This window comes from Arvicanthis niloticus, chromosome 11, assembly GCF_011762505.2.
Source record: "Arvicanthis niloticus isolate mArvNil1 chromosome 11, mArvNil1.pat.X, whole genome shotgun sequence".
NCBI classification, from domain to species: Eukaryota; Metazoa; Chordata; class Mammalia; order Rodentia; family Muridae; genus Arvicanthis; species Arvicanthis niloticus.
The window spans coordinates 65627026-65652141 of record NC_047668.1 but is presented as its reverse complement, the minus strand read 5'-3'; the positions used below and the strand labels follow the sequence as shown (position 1 = coordinate 65652141).

Below are 25116 nucleotides of genomic sequence, written 5' to 3'. Positions count from 1 at the left end.
CTGATATCCCACATATTTTGTGTTGCTGTTTACTGCCCCCAGCTGCAAGGTGCACGTGGTAGTCACGCCTGCAAGGCATTGCAGTTCACGTGCTGTTCATGTGCTATCTACACCATACATGCTTATAAGGCACACGTGCTATCCACGCCTGCAAGGCATTGCGGTACACGTGCTGTCCACGCTATAGACGCCTGTAAGGCTTACGTCATATCAACACCTGCAAGGCACGTGGTATCCACGCGCCTACAAGGTACGTGGCAAAAGCCTATAAATAGCTCAGAATTCCCTTCAATAAACGAGACTTGATCAGAATCTCTGTCTTGTCTCCATTCTTCGCGTCTCTTCCCCTTTATCCCCACTCTCTATCTCTCGCTAGACCCTGACCCTCGGACCGGAACGGGCAGTACGGGCTGCAACAACTTGGCACACAATTAGCTTGTTTTGATCGTTACACACATGTGTGCACACACATATTCGATAAAAGGAGAGTGTCGGAGCATGGCCAGTTTCATTTAAGAATAGGATCTTTGTATTCTGTTTTTCCACTTTCTACTCTTAATTATTTAAGCATTTAGAACAATGGGTTTTAAACTGTGTATTGAGTCATGAATTCCTTTGAGAATACTGAAAGAGCTACAGACTTTCTCTCCAGTACAGTGCAGATGCACATACGGAAGGTCCCCAGAACTTCCTAAGCTCAGCTGTACCTCCCTTGTTAAAGATCTCTGGCCTGCAGGCTGGAGAAGACAGACTTCCTATCCAACTATGTACCACAGAGCATGCTGTCCTCCCCTACTGGGTGCCAAAGTTCACAGGTGGAATGCTGCAGTTACATCGCCAGGCATTGGTCAGGGAGCCAGTCAGGAGCACACTGGATGACTTCCACTTACAGAAGTGCAGCAGAGACTCCAGACACCACGCCAGGGCCTCCTGCAGCATTTACCACCTTTCCATTTTCTATCAGCACATACAACAAAGTCAGAGACACTTAACTCAGTGTGAGCAAATCAACAGCTTCGGAAATAGCACGGAAATGAAGCATTGAAAAAAGCAGGACTTGTTCTTAAGGACAACCTCCCAATGGGGCCAATGGGGCTGTAGAGGCTAGGTGAGTACCCCTGGATTTTGGTGGGTATCAGAAGTCATAATCATCAGTAGCTGTTAACCCCAGTTCCCTGGAGCGCCGTGCTCCCCGCCAAGCAATCAGACTCCACAGAACGAGAAGTCTGGACGAAACCATTATTAAAAAAAAAAAAAAAAACAATTGTCAAAAAGATTTTTATTTTGTAAGTGCTTTCCTTGCACCAATATGTATGCACCACATGTGTGCCTGGTGCCAATGGAGGTCAAAGATCAGTCGGATCCCCTGGAACTGGAGTTAGATGGTTGTAAGCCATCATGTGGGTGCTGGAAACCAAACCTGGGTCTTCTACAAAAGCAACAAGTGCTCTCAACCACTGAGCCACCTCACCACCCACCTACCTTTAAAGTTTTTTGAGGTAATAACTCAGTATGTAGCACAGGCTGTCTTCAACTCAAATTTACCAACCTCCTGCCTCAGATTCAACAGGTGGTGGTGGTAGTGGCACATGTTTTTAACTCAGGAAGCAGAGGCAGGAGGATCTTTGAGTTTGAGGCCAAGGCTACACCAAGAAATCCTGTCTGGAAAAAAAAAAAGTATATATTTTCATATCCAGCTCAGGTCTGCAATTGTAGTTTTTTAAACAGTCTTGCTTTTTAATTGAATTTTATTTTTATGTGTAGAGATATCTATTGTCTGTCTGTTTGTCTGTGTACTACATGTATCCCTCTCCAGTTCTCAGCTTCCTCAGATGAAGCACAGGGAGATACTTACTTGAGAGGGTTGTTCAGGGGTTAAGAAGCACTCAGTCGGTAGGGTATTCATCTAGCCTGGGGCATATGAGACAGTTTCAAAACAAGTATGCAAAGAAAAGAACAGCCAGGATGTGGTATAGCATACCTGTGATACCAGTGTGCCAGGCAGACACACATTTAATCCCAGCATTCTGGAGGCAGAGGCAGGCAGATCTCTTTGAGTTTAGGGCTAGACTGGCTTTGTTTGTTGTTGTTTGGTTTGGTTTATCAACACAGGGTTTCACTGTGTGGCTCTGGCGGGCAGTGGTGGCACATGCCTTTGATCCCAGCACTTGAAAGGCAGAGGCAGGTGAATTTCTGAGTTCAAGGCCAGCCAGGGCTACACAGAGAAACCCTGTCCCGAAAAACAAACAAACAAACAAACAAACAACAACAAAAAACTTGCTCTGAAGACCAGGTTAGCCTTGGCTTCAGATCCACTTGTCTCTAACTCCTGATTAAAGTCCTCTGCCATGACCACCCAGCATAGGCCAGCTTGGTTTAAGCAGCAGGCTCAAGGCTAGTTGGAGCTATACAACAAGACTCTCTCAAAAAAAAAATATATAAATAAATATTTTTTTAAAAAAGCCAGGTGGCAGTGGTGTAAACATTTACCCTCAGCAACATTTACTCGGGAGGCAGAGGTGGATCTCTTGAGTTCAAAGCTGCCTGGTCTACAGACTGAGTTCCAGGACAGCCAGGGCTACACAGAGAAACCCTCCCTTGAAAAACAAACAAACAAATGAAAAAAATTTAAAAAAAAAAAAAAAGGGGGGGGGGGGGAAGAAAGGCCTTTCCAACATGTTGACCATGAGCAAAGCAGCATCCTTTCCCAGAGGCACCCACCTCTGGAATCCAGATGTGGAACAGATATATAGGTGATAACTTCCAGCTGTGACACCACAGGACTATTGGATGTGAGACAAAGGCAGTGAAGCTGGTTGTCAAGTTGGGGAATACTCTGATATTTGGTTGTTTTTTCTTCTTTCTTTCTTTTAAAACTTTTAATTTTGAGACAGAGTCTCATATAGCCCAGGCTGGCCTTGAACTTATACAGCTAAGAAGACTTTGAACTTTTCGAATCCTGCCTCTACTGCCTGTGATGAGATCACGGGTATGGCCACCACTGGTCTTATGCAGTACTGAGGATGGACCTGAGACCTCATTCATGCTAGGCAGGCATTCTACCAACTGAGCTTCATCCCCACCCATTTGTGTTTTAATAGAATTTTCAGCTTGTCTTATTCAATGAGACCACTGGCTGAATGCCATTTGCTGAAGACTGACCTGAGGAACACATGTTTAGTGATGGAACCCAGCACCCAGGGACCCCGGCATCCAGTGACGGAGCCCAGCGGCACAATGATGAAGCCCAGCGCCCACAAATAGCGTGTTAGAGGGAGGAGGGAGAATACAGGGCCTCTAAGGCCACCGGAGACCTTAGAGGAGCTGGGGAGGGCACAAAAAAGGGGGTGGTTGGGGAGAAATAGTGCCAAAAATGAGAAAGCAACATAGGCTCCTGCAGGCTAGTTGGAGCTTTGTTGAGGCGCTAGTAGATAGCTGCTTGGAACGAGACCCAAGGACCACCAGCAGCCTAGGGGCTTGTGAGAATCATGGACCCAGTAGCTCAACCAGAGAATACACAGGCAGAATCTGTATTTAACGAGTTCCCCAGTGATTGGTATGCACAGACCTGAGCGCTAATGCACTGCTACACAATGAAAAAAAAAAAAAAGCAAGGAAGAAAGCTGGCAACAGGAAGCACTCAGCGGTGCTGGAGTCTGGTCTCCATGGGGACGGCCCAGCTGTGCTTGCAGCCCAGCTGCTCCAATTACTTCTGTCTCTTTAGCTAGTCGGGTTGGGAATAGTCAGAGAGATTTACATAAGGAGGCCTGCAGTAATGGGGCTCGTGGGCACAGGTATTCGTCTGATACTTAATTAAGCCATCTTGGTAAGTCATCTCCAGAATGGCAGTTATTATTTTAGGAAGCAACATAAAAAAGATGATAATGAAAAGTAACACCCTGGGTGGGAATTTTTACTTCATTCCAGCAGGAAAAGCACCTTGGGACTTTTCTGTAGAGGTAGCATTTTGGTAACATTTCACGGATCCCGTGGTCTCAGCTCTCCTCTGTACTTTCCTCTGCTGTCTGGTTGTTTACAATGTCACTCCGATACTGTGTGGGTGGGCCCTGCTCTCCCCAGTCTCTTTTCATTCCACTGAGTGCTTTCTGATTTTTGACTCTGACTCACAGTGGGGGAGTGTGTCGCTTCCAGATATGACTTGACGTCCACAGCAGGAAGAGGGGAGCTGGGCCACAGGTCACTTTCAGGTGAGAGGACAATTCTTCATGGTTAACCCCACCTAAGGCACTTTCATGACAGTGTTTTTCCATCTTAGACTCTCATCAGCACTGAGTACAGGGATTTGCCATTAAGTTAGAGGTTCACCCAGAAGTCGCCCTCTGCCCAGCAGTGGCCTCCGGGACTTCAGGCTACACCGCAGGCGTGAGGTTCCAGAAAGGTCTGATCTTCTCCAGAGACTGTTGGGTCTCTGTTGTCACTGTGTTTTCTTACTGTGTATACTTCCATCCCTTCCAGTCTTTGATACTTATGAAAGATCTCTTGTCTACGGCCTGAGCTTCTGGCTTAGTGGTGTTCCTTGACCTGTCTAGCACTCTGACCTCCTGCCTTTGATCTGAGGAAACCCTAACTGTAGGCCAATCCACCTTCTTTGTCCTGACTTCTGAAAGAACCAGGAGAAAATTCACAGAAGCCCTGACCGAGGCTACACACATCCGGGGTCTTCATCAGTTGGATTCCCCGAGTTCTATAACCATTTCAGTTCTCCAGTCAGTTTCCCTTGCCCTTAAAACCTTTCTACCTTGAGTGGTACCCAGCCTCTTGGAGACACCCTCTCTCCTCTTCCCTGCCTCTTCCATTTCTCATAGGCTGTTGAGGATCGACAGACCTTCCCCAGGCCCAGGCCTCGAGGATTCTGCATTCAAGTTACCTTAGCTGATTAACGGCTGACAGGCTCGCACTCTCTGACCCTCTTCACTTTTTTTTTTCTGTCAATCCTCCATGTTCACAAACCGACTTCTGCCCTGATCGTGCTGTCAGGAGGAGTTAGCCGGGACACATTCTCCCCTGCTCTCTGCCTGGCCATCTTCCCAGCACCCTTTGCATGGGTCTTTCTCAAACCTGAAATGTTAGTGGCAGTTTCCTTGGGCTCCCTTGAGTTTGCTTTCACACTGATGCTCTCCAAAGTCTGCTTCCTTCTGAACCCACAAGGTTTGTTCTACAACGTGCACATGCTGTTCTGTATCCCTTTCCTGATACCACACCCATCTGTTCAGCTGCTTGTCACTTGCTTGACCCAGACATCCTATGTGCACCTTCATCTCACACATTTTAGAGCTAAACCCACTGCTCTCTCAGCTCCTTTCTGTGCTTGCCCCTGCACTTGTAACTCTCGTTCTCATTCTCCCTCTTTTTGTCCCCTCCCCCCCCCCACTACCACCACTTCTACTATATCTTCATTTCTACTGCCCAGGGGCCACTTGAGAAACAGTCTCAGGTGTTGTTCCTTGGGTGCTCATCCAACTTGGTTTGTTTGGTTTTGGGGGGGAGGTGTCATGGTTTCTCTGTGTAGCCCTGGTTGTCCTTCAATCTGTAGACCAGGCTGGGATTGAATTCATAGAGATCTGCCTGCCTCTGCCTTCCAAGTGCTGGGATCAAAGGTGTGTGCCACCACCGCCTAGCCTAGCCTATCTTGTTTTTTTGAGACAGGGTCTCTCACTGGTCTGGAATTTGCAGATTTGGCTAGGCTGGCTGGCCAGAGAGCTCCAGGGATCCTACTGTCCCTACCTCCTCAGTGTGGGGATTACAGGCATGCTCTACCAACACATAGCTTTCTGTATGTGGGTTCTGGAGCTGGAACTCAGGTCTGCAAGCATTCAATTGAGCTAACTCTCCAGCTCCAGCCATCTGATTTTACCTCTTAAATATTATAAAATTCCCTTTTTTCAGCTGACCCCTGCCTTAGGTCCTTCTTAATTCTCACTTGGACATTAAATAGCTTCTCAGCTGGTTTCTGTCTCCAGTGAAGCCCCACCCTTACTCTCTCGGTGAGATGGTATTTCTAAGCTGACAACTGTGTGAGGTCAGTCTCCTGGATTAAAACACTCTAAAGACCTCCATGATTTAAAGATAAAGCCTCAGATAAAGCATGATACAGAAGACCAGTCATGATACCTTGACTGCAGGGTTGAGCAAGCAAGGAGCCTAATGCGCAAGCAGAGCCCTGCTCTCTGGTGCTGACCCTGGAAGAGCATGAGCCAGCAAGTGAACAGCTTAAAATTTCCACTCTACGGGGCTGGAAAGACAGCTCAGCAGTTAAGAGCACTGACCGCTCTTCCAGAGGATCCTGGTTTAATTCCCAATACCCACATGGCTGTAATTCTAGTATATCTGTCTATAATTCTAGTCCCAAGGGATCGATCTGGCACCCCCACACAGACACACATGCAGGCAAAGCAACAATGCACATAAAATAAAAATAAATTATATACTTAAAAACTCGCCAGTCGTACTTTGCTTTGGTTATTTCACTCTCTTTATTCAAAACAATAAAAAACTTTTCAAAAATAGCCTTACCCCTGTGCTCAGTTAACACCAGAAGTATTAATGTCTATCACAACTCACACCACAGTAGATTCATTAGAAACTCCCTGGGGGCTTCTCCAGGGCTCCATTCTCTAAGTATGGCCAGTTTTTAGTATGAAAGTCAGTGGGCTCCATATGAACCTGAGATTGCTCTGGAAACCAAGTCAGCCTCTGTTGCATTATTCAAAGCCTGTTATCCCTCAGCCTCTTTGGAATAAATGACCCCCCCCACCCCCGAGAAGCTCTACACACCCTTGTCGGACCTGTGGGAGGGGAAGCATGAGTGTTACATCAGTTCTCTGTGGGTAGTAATCAGAGCTCTAGCAAATAACTTCCATTATGACAAATTCACGTGACGTGAGCCTGCAATTTTCACAGGAAGTACATGGAGCCTGGCGGGGTACTTTCTTCTGAGCTATCTTCCTGCCAACTTTCCAGCAGGCTGGTTTATGTTTGCCAGTCTTGAAGCAGTGGGTGATGTGTTTTCTAGCAGGGAACACAGGTAGCTCAGAGAGTTATTTTGGAGGCTCACAAAGCTGTTCTTGGATCACGCTGTGGAGAGGTCCTCAGAAATGTGTCCCCTTGGGAAGCATCACTGCCATCAGGAAAGGTCCCTGGGTCCTTGGTGACCTTGCATGGTGTTTATAACAAGCAGCTCTAATGCTATGGGCCTATTTTTTTTTTATATAGTGCCACTGCTTTTTTTGTTTGTTTGTTGTGTGTGTGTGATATACATTGAGTTATTAGTGTAGAAACAAGCACGCCACAGTGAACATGTAGAATTCAGAAGAAAAATTTCAAGCGTCAGGTCTCTCCTACCATGTAGACTCAGACTCCAAGACTCAAACTTAGGTCATTGGGCTTGGTGACAAATGCCTTTACCCATCTTGCTAGTCTTTTTCCTATCTATCTATCTATCTATCTATCTATCTATCTATCTATCTATCTATCTAATCTATCTATCTATAATCTCCCTATCTAGATATAGGCTTTTGCTATGCATCTGGAGCTCCCTTGAACTTGTTATGTATCAAACTTTCAGTAACCCTCCTGCCTCAGCTTCCAAAGTGCTGGGGTTGCAGCTGTGTACCATCACACCTGGCTTTAGTGCCAGTCTCACGTGTACTTTATTTTTATGTGTATTTTTTTCCTGTATGCATGTCTGTGGGTCAGTTCCATGCACTGCCTGCATTTATGTCTGCCCATCATATCTGTGTAGTGCCTGCAGAGGACAGAAAGGGGCAACAGATTCCCTGAACCGAGCATTACAGCCAGTTGTGAGCTGCCACTTGGGTGCTGGGAACTGAACCTGGGTCCTCTGGGAGGACAGCCAGTGTTGTCCATCTCCTCAGTCTTGCCTGTACTTCTGTGACTGTAGCCTCTCTTGATTGAGGACACAGGCTGTGCTCCAGACACTGCTGTACGTTCCCAATGTAGGCAGAACTTAACAAGATTGTTTTACACTGCTCGCCTAGGTCTGACACAGTACCTGGCACACAGTAGGTAACTGTTATCACCTGGAGATGGAAACTGGAAAAAGAAGTAATAAGAGCTGGAGGACTTGCCAGTCAGTGGGGGTGCATGCCTTTAATCCCAGCACTTGGGAGGCAGAGGCAGGCAGATTTCTGAGTTCGAGGCCAGCCTGGTCTACAGAGTGAGTTCCAGGACAGCCAGGGCTACACAGAGAAACCCTGTCTCAAAAAACCAAAAAGAGCCGGAGGGCTGGTCTCCATATTTGCAGGCTGAAGGTGGCAGTTGACACATGGTGCTCTAGTATCTACTTGCAGAGTGGACCAGTGTGCTTGCCAGCTCGATCTTATGTCTGAATGCCTAGGCCTGAATCCTAACACCATTCTGTGCACTGGATCAAGCAGAAACAGTAGCCACTCTACTTGGAGCCATTCACTGCTGTTGTTTCTCTAGTAGAATTTGGGGGCCACTGATTTTTTTGGTGTGCCATCACCCTTCTTTAGCTCACCTGCTAGCTTGAATCCAGAAGTGCAGCCACGATAAACTGGGCAAAATGAAATATAACCCAAATGCCGCCTGAAATTCCTCAACAGGAAAACACAATTTCTCTTCACAGAAGGTTGTCTTCTACCCAGTAGGGCATTCATAGACTGCCATTACCGATAAGAGAGGGGAAAAAATAAGAAAATCTCTGTGCAGACCCCGATGGCTTAGCCAGTTCACACGGGATCTGCCGTGGTCTCTCAGGAGCTCCTGGATCCCTAACATTCTTTCATAAGATCTCCAGACATAAGGCCACCAGTCTAGGACATCTGGGTCAACATTCCATGTGGTCTTTGGGTCAGAGTTTTAGAAATGAGACAGGATGTCAGAGTTCAGCTCTTCAGTTTTTCCATATCCGGTTCTCAAGGACCAGAGGTTTCTTGGCTGACTTGAAGGCACGGCTGCATTAATACACCATTTAAAACAGTGGCAAGGAGTTGGCCATAGTGGCACACACCTTTAATCCTAGCACTTAGGGGGCAGAGGCAGGAGGATCTTTGTGAGTTTGAGGCCAGCCTGGACTACATAGTGAGACCCCATCTTGGAAAAAAAAAAAACAAAAACCAAAACCAAACCCACTGCCACTAATAAAACAGCAGCAAGGGAGGTTAGAGTAGAGAGGCCTGGGGGAAAGAGCTGTTCCTAAGACTTACAGGTTAATTATTAATTGGTTTCATTTTGAATTTAGCATAGATTAGTTTCTCTTTTTTAAAAAAAAAATTTTTTTTAATTTTATGCTGGGCATGGTACCACACACCTTTGATCCCAGCACTCTAGAGGCAGAAGCAGGCAGATCTCTGTAAATTTGAAGCCAGCTGTATCTATATAGTGAGAGCTATGCAGTGATCCCTTGTTTTAAAAAAATTATCTATTTATTATTTATCAATTTACTATGTGTATAGTGTTCTGCCTACATGAATTTTTGCACACCAGATTGGTTTGTAATGCACACATTACAGATGGTTGTGAGCCACCATGTGGTTCCTGGGAATTGAACTCAGGACCTCTGGAAGAACAGCCAGTGTTCTTAACCTCTGAGCCATTTCTCCAGCCCTATTACACTCATTTTAACATTTTCTTCTGTTTGTGCCTTTGTGTGTATAGGAGTCCATGTGCATGCACACGTGTCACTGTGTGTGAGGAGCCTACATGTGGAGGTCAGAGGACAAATGTGGGAGCTGATTTCCTTCTTTTACCATATGGAACCCAGGGACTGAACTCAGGCCCTTGAGCTGGGGGCAGGTGTCTTTTACCTGGACAGCTATCTCACCGGCCCTAGGTTAGTTTCTCTTTAAAACAGACATCAAACTCTTCTTGGTTTTACAACTATCCTGATAGATGTCTGAGGAACATCTTCAGTGGTGGAGGGACACAGAGAGAGGGATCTGAACCAGTAAGAAACTCTGCATGACACCAGACTATAAGGTGAGGTTCTGTGGCTAAGGTCTTGTTCCCCAATTGGTTCTTGATTTGTCAATAAAAAAGGCCTGGGGCCAATTGCTGGACGGAAGCTACAGGTGGGGCTTCCAGGCCCCAAAAGTTAAAGGAGATGCAGGAGAAGAGAGAGGGGCTTTTATCTGCCATGCTTTGGAACAAGAAAATGGCTGCAATCATGTAAGGCTTTGGGGCAGCTTAGGCCTGTAGCCTCTGCTATGGGTGGATGGCCAAAGATGTTGGCTGGGGTTAGCTGATACAAGCCTTAACTAAGTTTAGGGCAGAGATACAAAGATAATAAATTGATAAGGACACACATTTCCAGGAGTGAGGTATTTGTGCCCAGCATTTTTTTTTTTTTTTTGTGCTAGCAGGCAAATTCTATAGTAATAAAGCTGGCTGAGTGTTTTTTATCTGTGGATTCAAGGGTCTCAGGGGCAGGCTGGTAACTTGACCTCTCCCAGAACAAAGGGGATAGAGAAAGAGAGGTTGGGTTGGAGTTGGTGGAAGCCAATCCAGGAACTAAGCCAGCACAAAGGTTGTTAGAAAAGGAAGCAGGATTAGGGCTGATATTATTATTATTATTATTATTATTATTATTATTATTATTATTATTTATTTATTTATTTTGGTTTTTGGTTTTTTGAGATAGGGTTTCTCTGTGTAGCCCTGGCTGTCCTGGAACTCACTCTGTAGACCAGGCTGGCCTCGAACTCAAAAATCCACCTGCCTCTGCCTCCCAAGTGCTGGGACTAAAGGCGTGCGCCACCATTGCTCGGCCAGGGCTGATTCTGATTGATCCTAAGGCTAAGCCAGATGAGACAAAAGGGAGCCAGGAGGGGCCAGAGCACAGCAGCTCCTGGGCAAGGTGGTAGTATGTTTTTTAAAACTATAGGCAAGCCGGGCGGTGGTTTTATTTAGATTCACGTGCCCATTCACTTATCGGTCAAAATGTATGCTTCTACAATGTAAGTTAGGCCCTGATTAGAGAAAAAAAAAAAGTCACCTAAACCAGAAGAGTACTGACAGATAGAGCCCTATAACCAATGTGAAAGACCAAAGAGACTTGAGTAATATCAAAACCAAAATCAGCAGGACTTGATGACTAAGGCTGGAGAGGGCGGCGTGGAGGCAGGAAGGAAAGAGAGATGTCTGCGGATGGCTCAAACAAACGCTAGGCCCTCGGGCATGATTTTAGGGTTAGATGAAGTCCTGAGGAACTGTCCATGAGAACTCCAGAGAGACTGCGCCCATGAGCCAGCACACGACTGTCAGTGCTCACTGGCAACATCTTGGAAACAAGAGGTGCAACCTTGGGATTTTTTTTTCTTTCTTGGGAAAAGACAGATCTACACTAGAGAAGTCATTAAGTCACTGACGAATTGTAGGCTGAACGGAAAGAGGTTGAAATAAAACAGAAATGTCTAACTAATGGCCGGGCAGGGGGACAGGGGCGGGACTTTTATGATTCCTGGGCAAGAAACAAGGAGAGGGAGAAGAGGGGAGTCTGCCATGAGAAGAGTGTAGGTCGGACCACGCCCTGAAGGCGCAGGAGGGTGAGACTGAGACAGCCAAAATGTAGGTCCAAAGGGAAAGCGGCCCCATGAGAGGGTTGCCCAGAAGGAAACATGTCAGCAAAGATAAAATATAGATTTAGAAATGTGAACTCAGGAATACCAGAGGGGAGTGTGTGCTGGCTGCTGGAAGCTCTGCAAGAGCCCAACTAGTGAGCTAGCTAAGGCATATTAACTATAAAGGTTGCATGTGCGTGTCCTGGGCAGCTGCAGAGTCTCGAACGCACCAACCGGGTACACACCGTACCTTAACAACTGACGGCTACATGTCTAGCTGGGCCTCCCTGAACAGCCTTGTTGTAAGCCTTTCCTACCAGAACTCTAATTTGGGCAGAATGGGGCTGCTTTTAAGTAACTTTAGAGTGAGCTTTCCAAAACTCACTGTAGCAAGAACAGCAGGCGAACACAGATGGGGTACAGGACACAGTAGATTGGGTAAAAGTTTTTTTTTTTTTTTTTTTAAATAAGAGGAATATTTTCTTAAGGAGAGGAATTTTAAACCTGTAAGATGAGCAGTCCAAAGTGTTTATGTCTGCTTTCCTCATACACTACTACAGATACAAAACAGTGAAACTAAACAGTGGTACATGGTGATGTCACCTCCTACTCCCTCTCTTCTGTAAGACAAAAGGGTGCGAACCAGGATTGCCAACTCTGGGAGCCAGTTCATCTCTGGGTTATATACACTCTGACATGCTCAGCCCAACAGTGAGCTAGCTTGCTTCCTGAGTAGGGTACCAGTTTTCTCTTGTTGGGGGACAGAGCATGAGAATCAGGTGCTAAAGCAGAATACCCAACAAAATCCAGATACTGGAGTTAGAAAGATGGCTCAGTACTTAAAGGGCTTTCTACACAAGTGTGAGAACACGTTTGTCCCCTCAGACCCATGTACATGCTTGGGTAGAGGAGGTAGCTTCCCTGAAATTCCAGCCTTGGAAGGAGACAGAAGATCCTCTGTGAGAGCTGGCTAGGGTGACTAGCATAATCTTTTTTTGTTTGTTTTTTGTTTTTTGTTTTTTTGTTTTTCAAGACAAGGTTTCTCTGTATAGCCCTGGCTGTCCTGGAACTCACTCTGTAGACCAGGCTGGCTTAGAACTCAGAAATCCGCCTGCCTCTGCCTCCCAAGTGCTGGGATTAAAGGTGTGCGCCACCACTGCCTGGCGACTAGTATAATCTGTAAACTCTAGGTTTGATTGAGAGACTGTGCCTTAGTTATAAATAAGACATCAACTTAAGGCTTCCTCATGCATGTGTGTTAGTGTGCATATACACATGTAAGAACATGTATACAGATGTGTGCACATCACACACACACACACACAAACATGAAAAAAAAGTCTGATATGGAAGTCTTCTCTAGTTTGGACATTAGGATTTGTTTGCTTGTTTTGGGGTTTTTGAGACAGCCCTGGCTGTCCTGGAACTCACTCTGTAGACCATTCTGGCCTCAAACTGAAGGTCTGTGCTACCACTGTCTAGCTATTTTGAACATTGTTAATATTATCTGTCCTTTCTTGTAAATGGCCTCTAGGAGTTTTATTTCAGGGCTAGATCTGACCACAGTACACAAAGCAAACACTCAAGAGGATATACGATGCCCTGAAGAAAGCGGACTCTCAATGTCCTAACAGAGAAAATGTTTCATGAGCAGCAAGGGTTTGGGGTGTGTTTCTTTTAAGAAGCTAAAAACAATTGCTCTGGGGAAACAGCAAGGACAACTGCCAACATGCAATTGATTGCTGGCCTGTGCTGTGTGTCCAAAGGAGCTCTCAGCCTCACAGACGCCTTCTGCCAGGGCAGCATGCCAAGGTGCAAGAAAGAGGTTGTCATGACCATCGGCTTTGAGTTCAGAAGGGCCAAACATGTCATCCCGTGGAATGGCTTTGACAGCTAGGCAGTGGACTTTATTTAAAATATTTGTCTCATTTAATCTATGTTCTTTTCCTTTTTTTTCCTTCCTCTCTTTTGACCCGGGGTCTATGTTACCTAGGCTGATCTTGAACTCTTGATTTGAAGAGATCCTCCTGCTTCAGCCTCCCAAGAGCTGGGATTAAAGCTGTGTGCTACTACCACCCGCCTTGGTTTTTATTTATTTATAAAAAATAAATAGAGCAAAGATGCCAGAATCTTATAGATGAACAGTAAACACATAAGAGATATTGCTTGTTTGTGTTATAAAACTCCTGCTGGTAACAATTTCCTCTGGAGAAAGTAAGGGTGACTTTAAATCATCTTGTTGGGCCCCAGTGAAGGCTGCATGTGTCCCTACTGTTGCAGAGATTCGGGAAGAAGGAGAACCTCTCCATGTAGGAGACAGGACAAAGGAGAGGATGGAGAAGCCAGACTCCATAGGCTGTTGTCTTCTATGCTTTAATGAACAAAAAGGGTTGAAAACATTTTTTATGTCCCTCACAACTGCCAAAAGGAGTAAAATAGGGGTCCCGAGGGTACCTGGGATAAAGGTTTATGTGGGAGCTTGGAATGTACAGGGAGTCATCCCTCGTTGTAGCAGGATAGTTTCCTTCTACATTTGCAATCAAGCTCGGTCATTGGGCAGTATGAAAGGTAGGTGGAGTAAGGAGCCGAAGGAGAGAAGGCAGCGGAGGAGGAGAGAAGATGGCTGCGGATGTATGCGTGTCTCCAGCAGTCTAAGGTAGTTATAATATCTAGGTTAGATAACTGGGCAACAATTCTAATTGTGTGGGCATCTTGTTAACTGAGCATTTCCAAATATATAAATCCATTGGATAATCTTTAAGCATTAAGTCTTTATTCTACCGGGTGCAGTGGCATAGTGGGAATGGTCTAGGCTCAGCCAAGCATTGTGGACAGCGTGGTGGATTGGCAGAGCCAGCCACCAGGCTGACGTCTAGTGGGTTCCCAGGGCCTGTACATCTAGCTAGCTGGAGCCCGAGGAGCAGCAGGAACACAGCAGCTGCCTGGGAACAAGCCAGACGGAGCGAACAAGCCAGACCGGGCGCACAAGCCGTTTTCTAAATATTACCCGCTACACCTGCTGTCGCACTCGCCTCAGTAGCTGTACACCACAGTGTCCCATTCTATGTTGCATTCTATGCAACAGCCTCCCAGTGAGTGAGCAGGAAACATACAGACGGAGAACAGGACTCCTCCCTAAACACGAGCTCTCCCATCGTCTGAAAATTTGTTTACTATGTCTAACCAGAGTGAAAGCACCCCCAAAGTTTAGATCTGTATCAGCATCTCTCTTTAAAACCGTTACAGGTTAGATAAAGAGTTGAAACATAAATATAAGTATAAACTACTAGCCACAAAAGGGAACGACCGTGGTGGGAACTGTCTTGCATGTTAGATAGGACCCTGTAGAACCCATGGAGAGTCGACCTGTGGTTGAGCAACTGAAACCATAGACATTATATATAATCAGAGGCTGCAGAGATGGCTCCCAGAGATAGCTGCCCTTCCAGATGACCCATAGTCAGTTCCCAGCATAATTATCAGGTAGCTCACAGCCATCTGAGAGCACACACACATACATACACACACAAATAATAATTTAAAAATGTAACAACAACAAAAGCCAGGTGGTGATGGCACACGCCTTTATTCTAGTACTTGGGAGGCAGAGGCAGATGGATCTCTTGAGTTTGAAGCTAGCCTGATCTACATAGTGAGTTCCAGGACAGCCAAGGCTACACAAAGAAACTTTGTGTAGAAATAATAAATAAAAATGAAAATAAAAAAGAATCTTTTAAAAAAGTATAATTAGATTAAATACCCGAGACAAACCCACAAAACTCAAGAAATGCATATGATCCAATAAAAGCTTCATGGTTAAAGTATTGCCTTCGCATCTCTCAAAACCCCAACCAACTATTGATTCTTCTGCATGCACCACTTTCTCAGACACGGCTTGGTTATCAGCTAAGGAGTACTTGATGCTGGGCTTATCTCCTCTACAGTGATGGAAACAGAGATCTTCCTATCTCTCAACTACAAGTGAAATTAACAATGGCCTAGAAAGAGAGATTTGAAAAATAAACATACAAGCAGGGATTTAAGGTAGAAATGAGAAGATCTGGAGGGTGAGCAAGATAAATAATTTATGGAGTAAAAGATATTCATAACCAAAGACTTGGAAGGCAGAGGCAGGCGGATCTCTTTTTTTTTTTTTTTTTTGGTTTTTCGAGACAGGGTTTCTCTGTGTAGTCCTGGCTGTCCTGGAACTCACTCTGTAGACCAGGCTGGCCTCAAACTCAGAAATCCACCTGCCTCTGCCTCCCAAGTGCTGGGATTAAAGGCGTGCACCACCACTGCCCGGCCAGGCGGATCTCTGAATTAAACGCCAGTCTGGTTTACAGAGCAAGTTCCAGGATGGCCAGGGCTACACAGAGAAACCCCCATCTCCAACAACCAAAACCAAAACCAAAAAGATCCCCCAAACCAAAACAAACTAAACCAAAGCAACAGCAGCAGCAACAACAAAACACTACAATGCCGTGCTACTGCACATCAATTCCCAGGCCTAGAACTGTGAAGCTGGACTCGGGTATCTGAGAGCATGCTCCTGCATGGATTTGCCTTGAGCTCCTTCAGAGTGAATCCAGGGCTTGAAGTTGCACTGAGCTCAGTGCAAATCCGACATGGGCCCAAGTAACTTCTGTAGGGCACACAGCACCTGGTACAGTCTTGGTGCCTCTAGAACACAGCACTTCTCTAGGGCTGGTCCTGATGCTTCCTGTGCCACTCAGGCTGCTCCTCGTCACCTACCTCTCCTCCCTCCCTAACAAAGTATGTGTATGCCATCCTGACATCTTCCATATTCATAGATAATTGTTTTGCCCTTTCTTCTAGATGGCTAACTAACTGCTGGTTCTCCCAGTACAGGGGATGTAGAGCATTTCTGGATGATGGAATGATAGGTGGGCCCTCTGGGCTGGTTTTAGAATTAAGTCATCTGCTATAGAGCTTTGTTTATGTTAAGAGTCATGGAGACCAGAGAGCTGGCTTAGCAGTTAAAAGCACTACTACTCTTGCAGAGGACCCAGGTTCAGTTCCTAGCATCCATGGTGGCTCACAATCTAATGCTCTCTTCTGACCTCCTCAGGCATCAGGCACACACATGTTGTACAAACAGATACAGGCAAACACTGGTACACACAGACAAATCTACAAAAGTTAGAGGAAGTCGTGGGCTCCCCTGTAGGAGCTCCTCTGTTCTTTATAGTAACTGGGCCAGGCATATGGATTCTTCCACACCGTGATACAAAGGAAGAGTAGTTAGCACCCGCTTTTGGAGAAGCTTCCAAAAGAATCCAGAGCATGTGTTTGAGTGTTATGGGGAACAGTGGTAACATTTACTGATGAACAAATGAGTAGATGGGAGAAAACCGTGAATCGTGAGCTCTGCTGGCGTCCTAATGGATCTGAAGACTAGTGGATCAGGGGTTGAACACTTGCATCTTCACAGAGCCACAGAAAGGAAGGGCTTCAACATTCCAGACCCATTACTCAAGTCCTGTTATGAGCTTACAGTAACCGACTCACTGGTTGGTACACAGTAAACTGAGAGGCACTGGGTCAATCTGCCATCATAACTCGTTAAAAGTACATCCTGCCAAACCTGACGACCCGAGTTCAATCCCCAGGACTCGGATGGTGGAAGGACAAAACTGAAAGTTATCCTCTGACCTCCACACTCCTACTATGGTACCCACGTACCCACCTGCAATGCTTGCGTACTCACACCCCACATATACACACAAAATAAATAATTAAAACATTATAAAAATTTAAAGCTAAGTATTCTTTGTTTTGAAATTGAAGATTTTTTTTTTTATTTCTGTGGGAATTAAAGGTTTTTTTTTTTTTTTTTTTTCTTAGTTTGGAGATGTAGCTCATAGGACTATGCTTGCCTTGCTTGCATGAGGTACTTGGGATCAAGTCCCAGAATAAACACACACACACACACACACACACACACACACACACACACACACACAATCTTTCTTATATGAAAAGACAATGATCATAAATAATAGCTAGGTATTTTCTTGTTTTGAAAAAAGGTAGTGTATTTATCTCTCATTATTATCCAAATTAGGTTTTTAAAAAAAGTTCTCATGAAGATACAGTTGGTCCTTACATCTATAAATATCAGAATTGGTACTTGTGAATTCAATCCCACAAAAAGCTAAACAATTTAGAAAAAAAATATTAGATTTGTACTGGGCATATACAGATTTCTCCTTCAATTATTCCTGAACAGCTCAATACAATAGCTATTCACACAGTGCAGGCTGGTGGACAGTGAGAGGGAGCCTGATAAGGTCAAGCTAAAGTCTAGAAGCCCCAGAGGCCCTGAAGGGACAGTAGGAGCTTCACCTGCTCACAGCATCAGGCCCCTGTCACTTAGCCACAGCCCCCATAGAGAGATTTGTGGCCATCAATCACATGGGGCAATGCCCCAAGCCCTTCCACACATAAATGAGGCATCCTAACATCTCAGACCAAGACAATAGGAAAAAAGACAGGACCACAGGACCACAGTCACATAGGCCCAATGAGGTACCTAGAGGCCCACAGGGTTTAGCCAATAAGCTTCCCTTCCCAGACATTCCTCCCAGCAAAAACTATTTAATCTCAGGTCCACCCTGAGAAGGGGGGGGGGTATGATTTTATGAATCCACTTCCCGCCATGACAATCAACTGTCTAGAACCACAGACTGTCTCTTTTCATCAAGGTCTGCTAAGGGGAGCCATGAAGAAGCCATCTCCCATAGAAGACTTCTCTGCACTTCCAGCTACAACCGCCACCAAGCCCGCACCTTCCCACCCCCGGGGTTGGGGCCTGGTCACTTTCCTACTCCCCAATACCCCTGTGGCACCGGCACCATGGGATAAGCGCAGTCAAACTCCCTGAGTTCTACGTCAAGCAGCCGTGCCCTGAGGCAGAGCAGACACAAGACCACGATCCTAGGACACAGCATATGCTAGGTGTATGCTAAGTAGTCTAGAGATAATGTGAATAAGTAGAAGGGGGGCTGAGCATGGTGATACATACCTGCAGTCCCAGCACCAGGATGCTGGTACAGGAGGATTTCAAATTCAAGGCCACTGTGGGCTACATAGAAAGTTCTATCCCAGCCTGGACTACATTGTGATGTTCTATCTTAAACCAAACAAGTTGTAAAGGAGGATGTAGGTAGGGTATTTGCAAACACTATGCCATTTTATATAAGGGACTTAAGCAGATGGAAATTGTGGTATCCATACAGGGCCCTGGAATGGAGCCTCATGGCAGGGACAACTGCTTTAACATACACATTCTTAGTTTGTTTTTTAAAAAAGAGATTTGCTTCTATCATTTACTTGTGCATGTGTGCATTCATACACGTGTATGCACACATGCAGCTACCTTCAAGAAGGCCAGACTGAAGTGTTTATAAAAAGATAAAGAGATAAAGAGAGTATGTTCTGTGGGTGTGTGGAGAGGTATGGGAAAGGGGATGTCTCAGCGGCCCATGCTGGGGCATCTCTTCCCCCTGAGGGACCAGTCACACACCGGTATAGTATAGAATAGAGTTTATTGAGGGCATGGGGAGGGGAGCCAGGAGGGTAGTAGAAGCAGATAGAGAGAGAGAGAGAGAGAGAGAGAGAGAGAGAGAGAGAGAGAGAGAGAGAGAGAAGCAGAGAAGCAGAGGAGTAGAGAAGTAGAGGCCGGCCATGACCACGTGGAGAGAGAGGAAGGGGGGGAGGGGACAGAGAGGCAAGAGAGTAAGAGAGAAAGAGATTAAGAGAGAGAGAGGAGGGGTCAAGCAGCCCCTTTTAGAGTGGACCAGGCCTATCTGGCGGTTGCCAGGTGACTGTGGGGAGGAGCATACCTGGATGTTGCCAGGTAACTGTGGAGGTGGAGTTTAGACAGAATACTAACACAGAGGATGCTGATAGATTCCCTGAGCTGGAGTTACAGGCAGTTGTGAACTGTGTAATGTGGAAGTGGGAATCAAATTCAGACAAGAAGTCTGGTTTACAGAGTAGGTCCACGACAGCCAGGATACACAGAAAAATCCTGCCTCAGAAACCAAAACCAAACAAACCAAAACAACAACAAAAACTCAGACAGGAGGAGTGAACAACAGTCTTTTTTTTGTTGTTGTTTGTTTTTTGTTTGTTTGTTTGTTTGTTTTTTGAGACAGGGTTTCTCTGTGTAGTCCTGGCTGTCCTGGAACTCACTCTGTAGACCAGGCTGGCCTCAAACTCAGAAATCCGCCTGCCTCTGCCTCCTAAGCGCTGGGATTAAAGGCACGCGCCATAACTGCCCAGCGAGACAAGCACATCTTAAAGGGCCTATTTTCTGCCTATTTGCAAAAGAGGAAATGGGAATCTGTAGGGTTAAATGTTAAAGCACTGCTCACACCCAGAAGGCCTTTGCCTGGTTAAGAAGAAAGCAAGCTGGGTGTGGTGGTGTATGCCCACAACCCCCATTCAGGAAGCCAAGGCAGTTCCTACACAGTTCCAGGCCAGTCAAGGTTACTCAAAGAGATAAACAGAACAAAGTGAAGACTAGGGCAGTCTCCTGCTCCCAGAAGCCAGAACTCTTAGCTCCCACTCAACAGGTTTTCAATATTAATACAAGGTGCAGAATCTCAGCCCTGTGGCATTTGCGGTGCAGAATCGAGGCAGAGGAGACGTTTGCGTATTCCATTACACTCCAAGCTAGGCTCCACTGTGCTCCGCCCCTCCCAATTGTGACACATTTCAAACGCCAGATGTGCACTTGTGTGATTTTTCACTAGATTAAAACCCAACAGGATGCATAAGACGAATCGCGAGTGTGCTCAGATAAATACATCTGTTCCATATGAAACAATTATAAGCTACTTAGTTCACCTTTTCCCTTATCAGTCACAAACAGAAGCCACTGCTCTGATGCTGTAAAGCAATAATTCTGCATCTAGGACAAGATGGGCCAGCTTATTCCTGCCCATCTATTGAGTCACATAAATATCAGGAGACGACACATTAGTGGGATAAACAGAAAAGCCTTTAAACCCAGCTTAGCAACCAGGATAATATTCAAAGCTGAGAAGCCAAAAATTTTAGTTCATTTATTTCAACTTCTCTAAAATTATTCCATTTAAGATTTTTTACATTTATTTATTTATACTGGTTTTGAGACAGGATTTCTCTGTGTAGCTTTGGCTGTCCTGGAACTTGCTCTGTAGACCAGGCTGGCCCCAACCTCACAGAAGCCTCTGCCTCCTGAGTGCTGGGATTAAAGGTGTGCTCCACTAGCCACCACTGCCTGGCTATTATTTTTTAAACTTAGAGACTGTTTTATTCAAATTTGAGGAAAAAAAAAAACCAATAGGGTAGGCAAGCTGTAAGTCTTGGCAGTTGCCAGGAAGAAGAGGATGAGCAGGCTGGAGAGGTGGCTCAGTGGTTAAGAGCACTGGCTGCTCTCCCAGAGAATGCAGGTTTAAATCCCAGCACCCCACATGGCAGGTCACAACTGTTTGTAACTGTAGCTCCAGGGGAATCTGACACCTCAAGACAGACATACATACAGGCAAAACACAGATATACATAGAATAAGAATGACTAAATAAATCATTTTTAAAAAGAAAGACTAGGATAAGAAAAAAAAAAAAAAAAAACACCGGGCAGTGGCGCATGCCTTTAATCCCAGCACTTGGGAGGCAGAGGCAGGTGGATTTCTGAGTTCGAGGCTAGCCTGGTCTACAGAGTGAGTTCCAGGACAGCCAGGGCTACACAGAGAAACCCTGTCTCGAAAAACCAAAAAGAAAGAAAAAAAAAAAAAAAAACCCACACTTTTCATAATGCTGGTTGACACACAGCTGTATGGCAGGTGGGGTGGGGGCTTCAGAGACAGAATGCTCAGAGTGCCAGAGAAACCATGTTCAGGCTTCGACCAGTATAGTGGGGCAGGGGAGAGAAGGAAAATGAAAAGTTATGTTTTTCAGAGATCAGAAAGTGAAATAGGTAGAATTCACAAGGCAACATGGAAGTTCTGCAAGCATCTTTCTGCAATTAGGTTTTGGGTTTGTTTGTGTTGAGTGAGACAAGGAGCCTCACTACGAAGCCCGGCTGGCCTGTAACACAGAGATCTCCCTGCCTCTACTTTCTGAGTTCTGAGATCAGATGTGTGTGCCCCATGTACAGCCTCCAGTTAATTTTACAGCCACTGTATTTATGAAATTCCCACCCCCTAACTAATTCCTGCTGTTAATGCTGTTCAGTATGTAGGCCCATATACTTTAAATTTGCAAGAGTAAACACAAACCCACTGTGTAAAGAGTACACACACACACACACACACACACACACAGACACACACACACACACACACAGCTTTCCTAGTGTAAGACCCACTGTCTGGTAAAAGTAAAGCCATTTCTCATACGATTTTTTTCACTTTGAATTTTTGAAAGAATTTCAGATTTACAGCAATGTGGGTAAAAACTAATGTATCTGTGTTATGCCTTTCATCAGTTCCCCTTACCGTTAACTTCTTGTATAAACGTGATACAAATATCAGAACCGAGAAGACTGACATTAGCATGTTAGGAAACTAAACTACCACTTTTACTAGGACTTCACCTAGTAAAGATGAACACGGAAATGGTTCACACAGTGCCAACCTTTCTGAGGCTGAGAACCATGGTTCTACACACCATAATAGTATAAATCCACTGACCTGTTGGAATCAGAGTCTCATCCACAGGCAAATATGCATCCGCTGCAATGGTGACTTCATGGTCATAGATATCTGGGGAGCCCTGGGTAGGAAAAGAGAAAAAGAAGATATACTGTTGTGCCTTTTTTTGGGGGGGTGGGGGGGTGAAGGTTGAGAAAGGGTCTCTCTAAGTAGTCCTGATGTTTTGGAACTCACTATGTAGACCAGGCTAGCCTCAAACCCACAGAGATCCACCTGACCCTGCCTTCTGAGTACTGGGATTAAAAATGTGTACCACGCCGGGCAGTGGTGGCGCACACCTTTAATCCCAGCACTTGGGAGGCAGAGGCAGGTGGATTTCTGAGTTCAAGGCCAGCCTGGTCTACAGAGTGAGTTCCAGGACAGCCAGGGCTACACAGAGAAACCCTGTCTCAAAAAACAAAAACAAACAAACAAAAAAATGTGTACCACACCCAGTTACTGGGTTTTATTTTACATATTCACTTTCTATCTTCTGCAAAAATGTCTTCAAGCATTGACAGCTGACCAATGGCTATGATTGATAAAGTCACTTAAAGGTAGGTAAACAGAACCTCTATATAGCTATTGACAAATTTGGAAGAAACTGTCAAGTGTAATTGTAGGGTGATCGAGGTGGCTCAGAGGGTAAAGGAACTTGTTGCCATCCCGAGGACTCACGGGGTAGAAGGAGAGAACTGACGACTCCCATAAGTTGTCCTCAGACCTCCATACGTGATCCACGGCAAGCATGTGTGTATCTATATGTACACTAAATACAATTTTCAACACGAAAACAGTGACTTAGCATACAACTCTCTAGACTCCCTGGCCAGCCTGAGTTCAGGTCTTTACTTTTCCAGGAACATGCTTCCCAGCTGCCACTCCTTCATAAGAGATAAATATTTATAATTTATAATCAGAACACAGTTTTGGCTTCTATCTACATGGCACAATGGTCTTGAATGTGCACAAGTTCCCAGCGGCTTGGTCCTCTGTGTTGCAGGCTGTGGCACCAGCTGACTTTACACAACTCTCCTGTAGACGAGCACACACCTATGCCCACTGCTTTCACAACAGGAACGAAGCTGCTGAGAAATTTCTGCGACTGCTAAAAAACAGTCTTTTTTTTATTCTGTCTTTTATTCTTTCAAAAAAAAAATTTTTTTTTAAGCACTAAGGCAGAAAGAAAACCACACAGCAAATAGATGGATGTGTCTGAGATACTAAGAAGGGCAAGGAGAGGCAATGTGTATCGGGAGGGAACCTGTTCTCTGAACAGCCCAGACATTTCTTCATTGAAGAGAAGGAAGCATATTTTCTGTCTTCTGGTCTGGAAAATGCAGTGGTCTACGCTGGTGGAAGATTACCGTCAGATTCACTTCCTTCCCAGGCTGATGAAAACTTGTCACGAAACACTGGCTCCCACACAGATCTTGAGACTGAGCTCCAAATTCAGTGTTGTTGGTTTTTTTTTTTTTGTTTTTTTTTTTTAATTTCCCTTGATTGTTGCTTGTTGTAAATATACAGTTTGCATGCCCAGTCCATTATGACCAGCAGGGGCCTTAAAGGCCTTTTGGTGTATCAGCATGACTCCTGCCTAATTCAGCTCCTAATGACTCTTGCAGGAGGTAACAGACAACAGATTTCTACCCAAGAGTAACTCCTCTTCATCATCTCCCTTTCTCCTGGGAGAATCCAGACTTGCTGACTAATGTAGGCTAGTTCACATATCCAGGGAAGAGCCCTCCCCAGCCTCTGAAGGCAACTGTTCTATAATAATCTCCTTGCAGGCAGTTGGGTTAGGTAGAACATGGGTCATGTTTTTGGCTGATAAAAGGGAAGCAAAGCCTCTGGGGATGCTCCTAAAAAATGTCCTATTAGTTATTAGAAAAGGGATAGTACAGATATACAAGGGAAGAAGTCCTGTTTCTGTGTATCTGTGGAGATGTGTATGTGAAGATGAGACTCCTGGAGCTACAGCAGCCATTCTGTGACCACAAGGGAACAAGTCTGAAGACAAAAAGTCCAACCACCAAGGAAGAGGTGGTGCTGTAAATGAGAATGGCCCACATAGACACATATACTTGAATGCTCTCGGTTCCAAGTTGGTAGAACTATTTGGGAAGGATTAGGAGGCGTGGCCTTATTGGAGGAGGTGTTAGTACTGGAGGTGGGCTTTGAGGTTTCCAAAGCCATAACCATTCCCAGTTAGTTCTCTCTCTCTTCTTCATGCTGGTCAATCAGCGTCATGACTGCAATCATGATGGTCACAGGCTCACCTTCTGAAACTATCTCCCTCAACAGACTCTTTCTTCTATAAGTTGCCTTGGTCATGGCATTTTTTCACAATAATAACAAGTAACCAAGACAGAAGGAAAATAGATAAATGGAAGAAAATGGGCCCTTGACGGCACATCTATCTAGTCACACCAGAGCCATGGAAAGCTGCTTGCTTTCCATCTCAAGACCTCCCTGGTGTGTTTTCATGGCTCTTTAGCTAAAGTCTCAATAGACAACATGTTCCCCGAGTTTTGCAGTAGGCACAGGCGTGGACAGAAAAGCAAAGACTACCTTGTAGACTTCATACCTTTTCCATTCTTTGAGAGACATGATTCCCCACCCCCACCTGAGGACCCCAACATTGAAAACAGAAATAATAAATTAAAAAAAAATTCTATGTATTAAATTTAGAAGATGGGCAGAGCAGCTCACACCTGTAATCCCAGCATTTGAGAACCCGAGGCAGGAAGTCCCAGACCAGCCCAGGCTATGAAATGAGACCCTCCTGGAAAACAAAAACAAACAAACAAACAAACAAACAAAAAAACCCTAACAAACAAAAATCCAACCAAG

General features: G+C 45.2%; 1 protein-coding gene across 1 annotated transcript in view; it reads right to left on the bottom strand.

Annotated features, from left to right (window-relative positions):
* Positions 1–25116, bottom strand: part of Galm (galactose mutarotase) — a 54807-nt gene that overhangs the window by 13075 nt on the left and 16616 nt on the right. The window contains exon 4 of the mRNA XM_034514532.2: positions 22264–22345. Coding sequence (XP_034370423.1) covers positions 22264–22345 — 82 coding nt within the window. The remainder of the gene's footprint in view (positions 1–22263; positions 22346–25116) is intronic.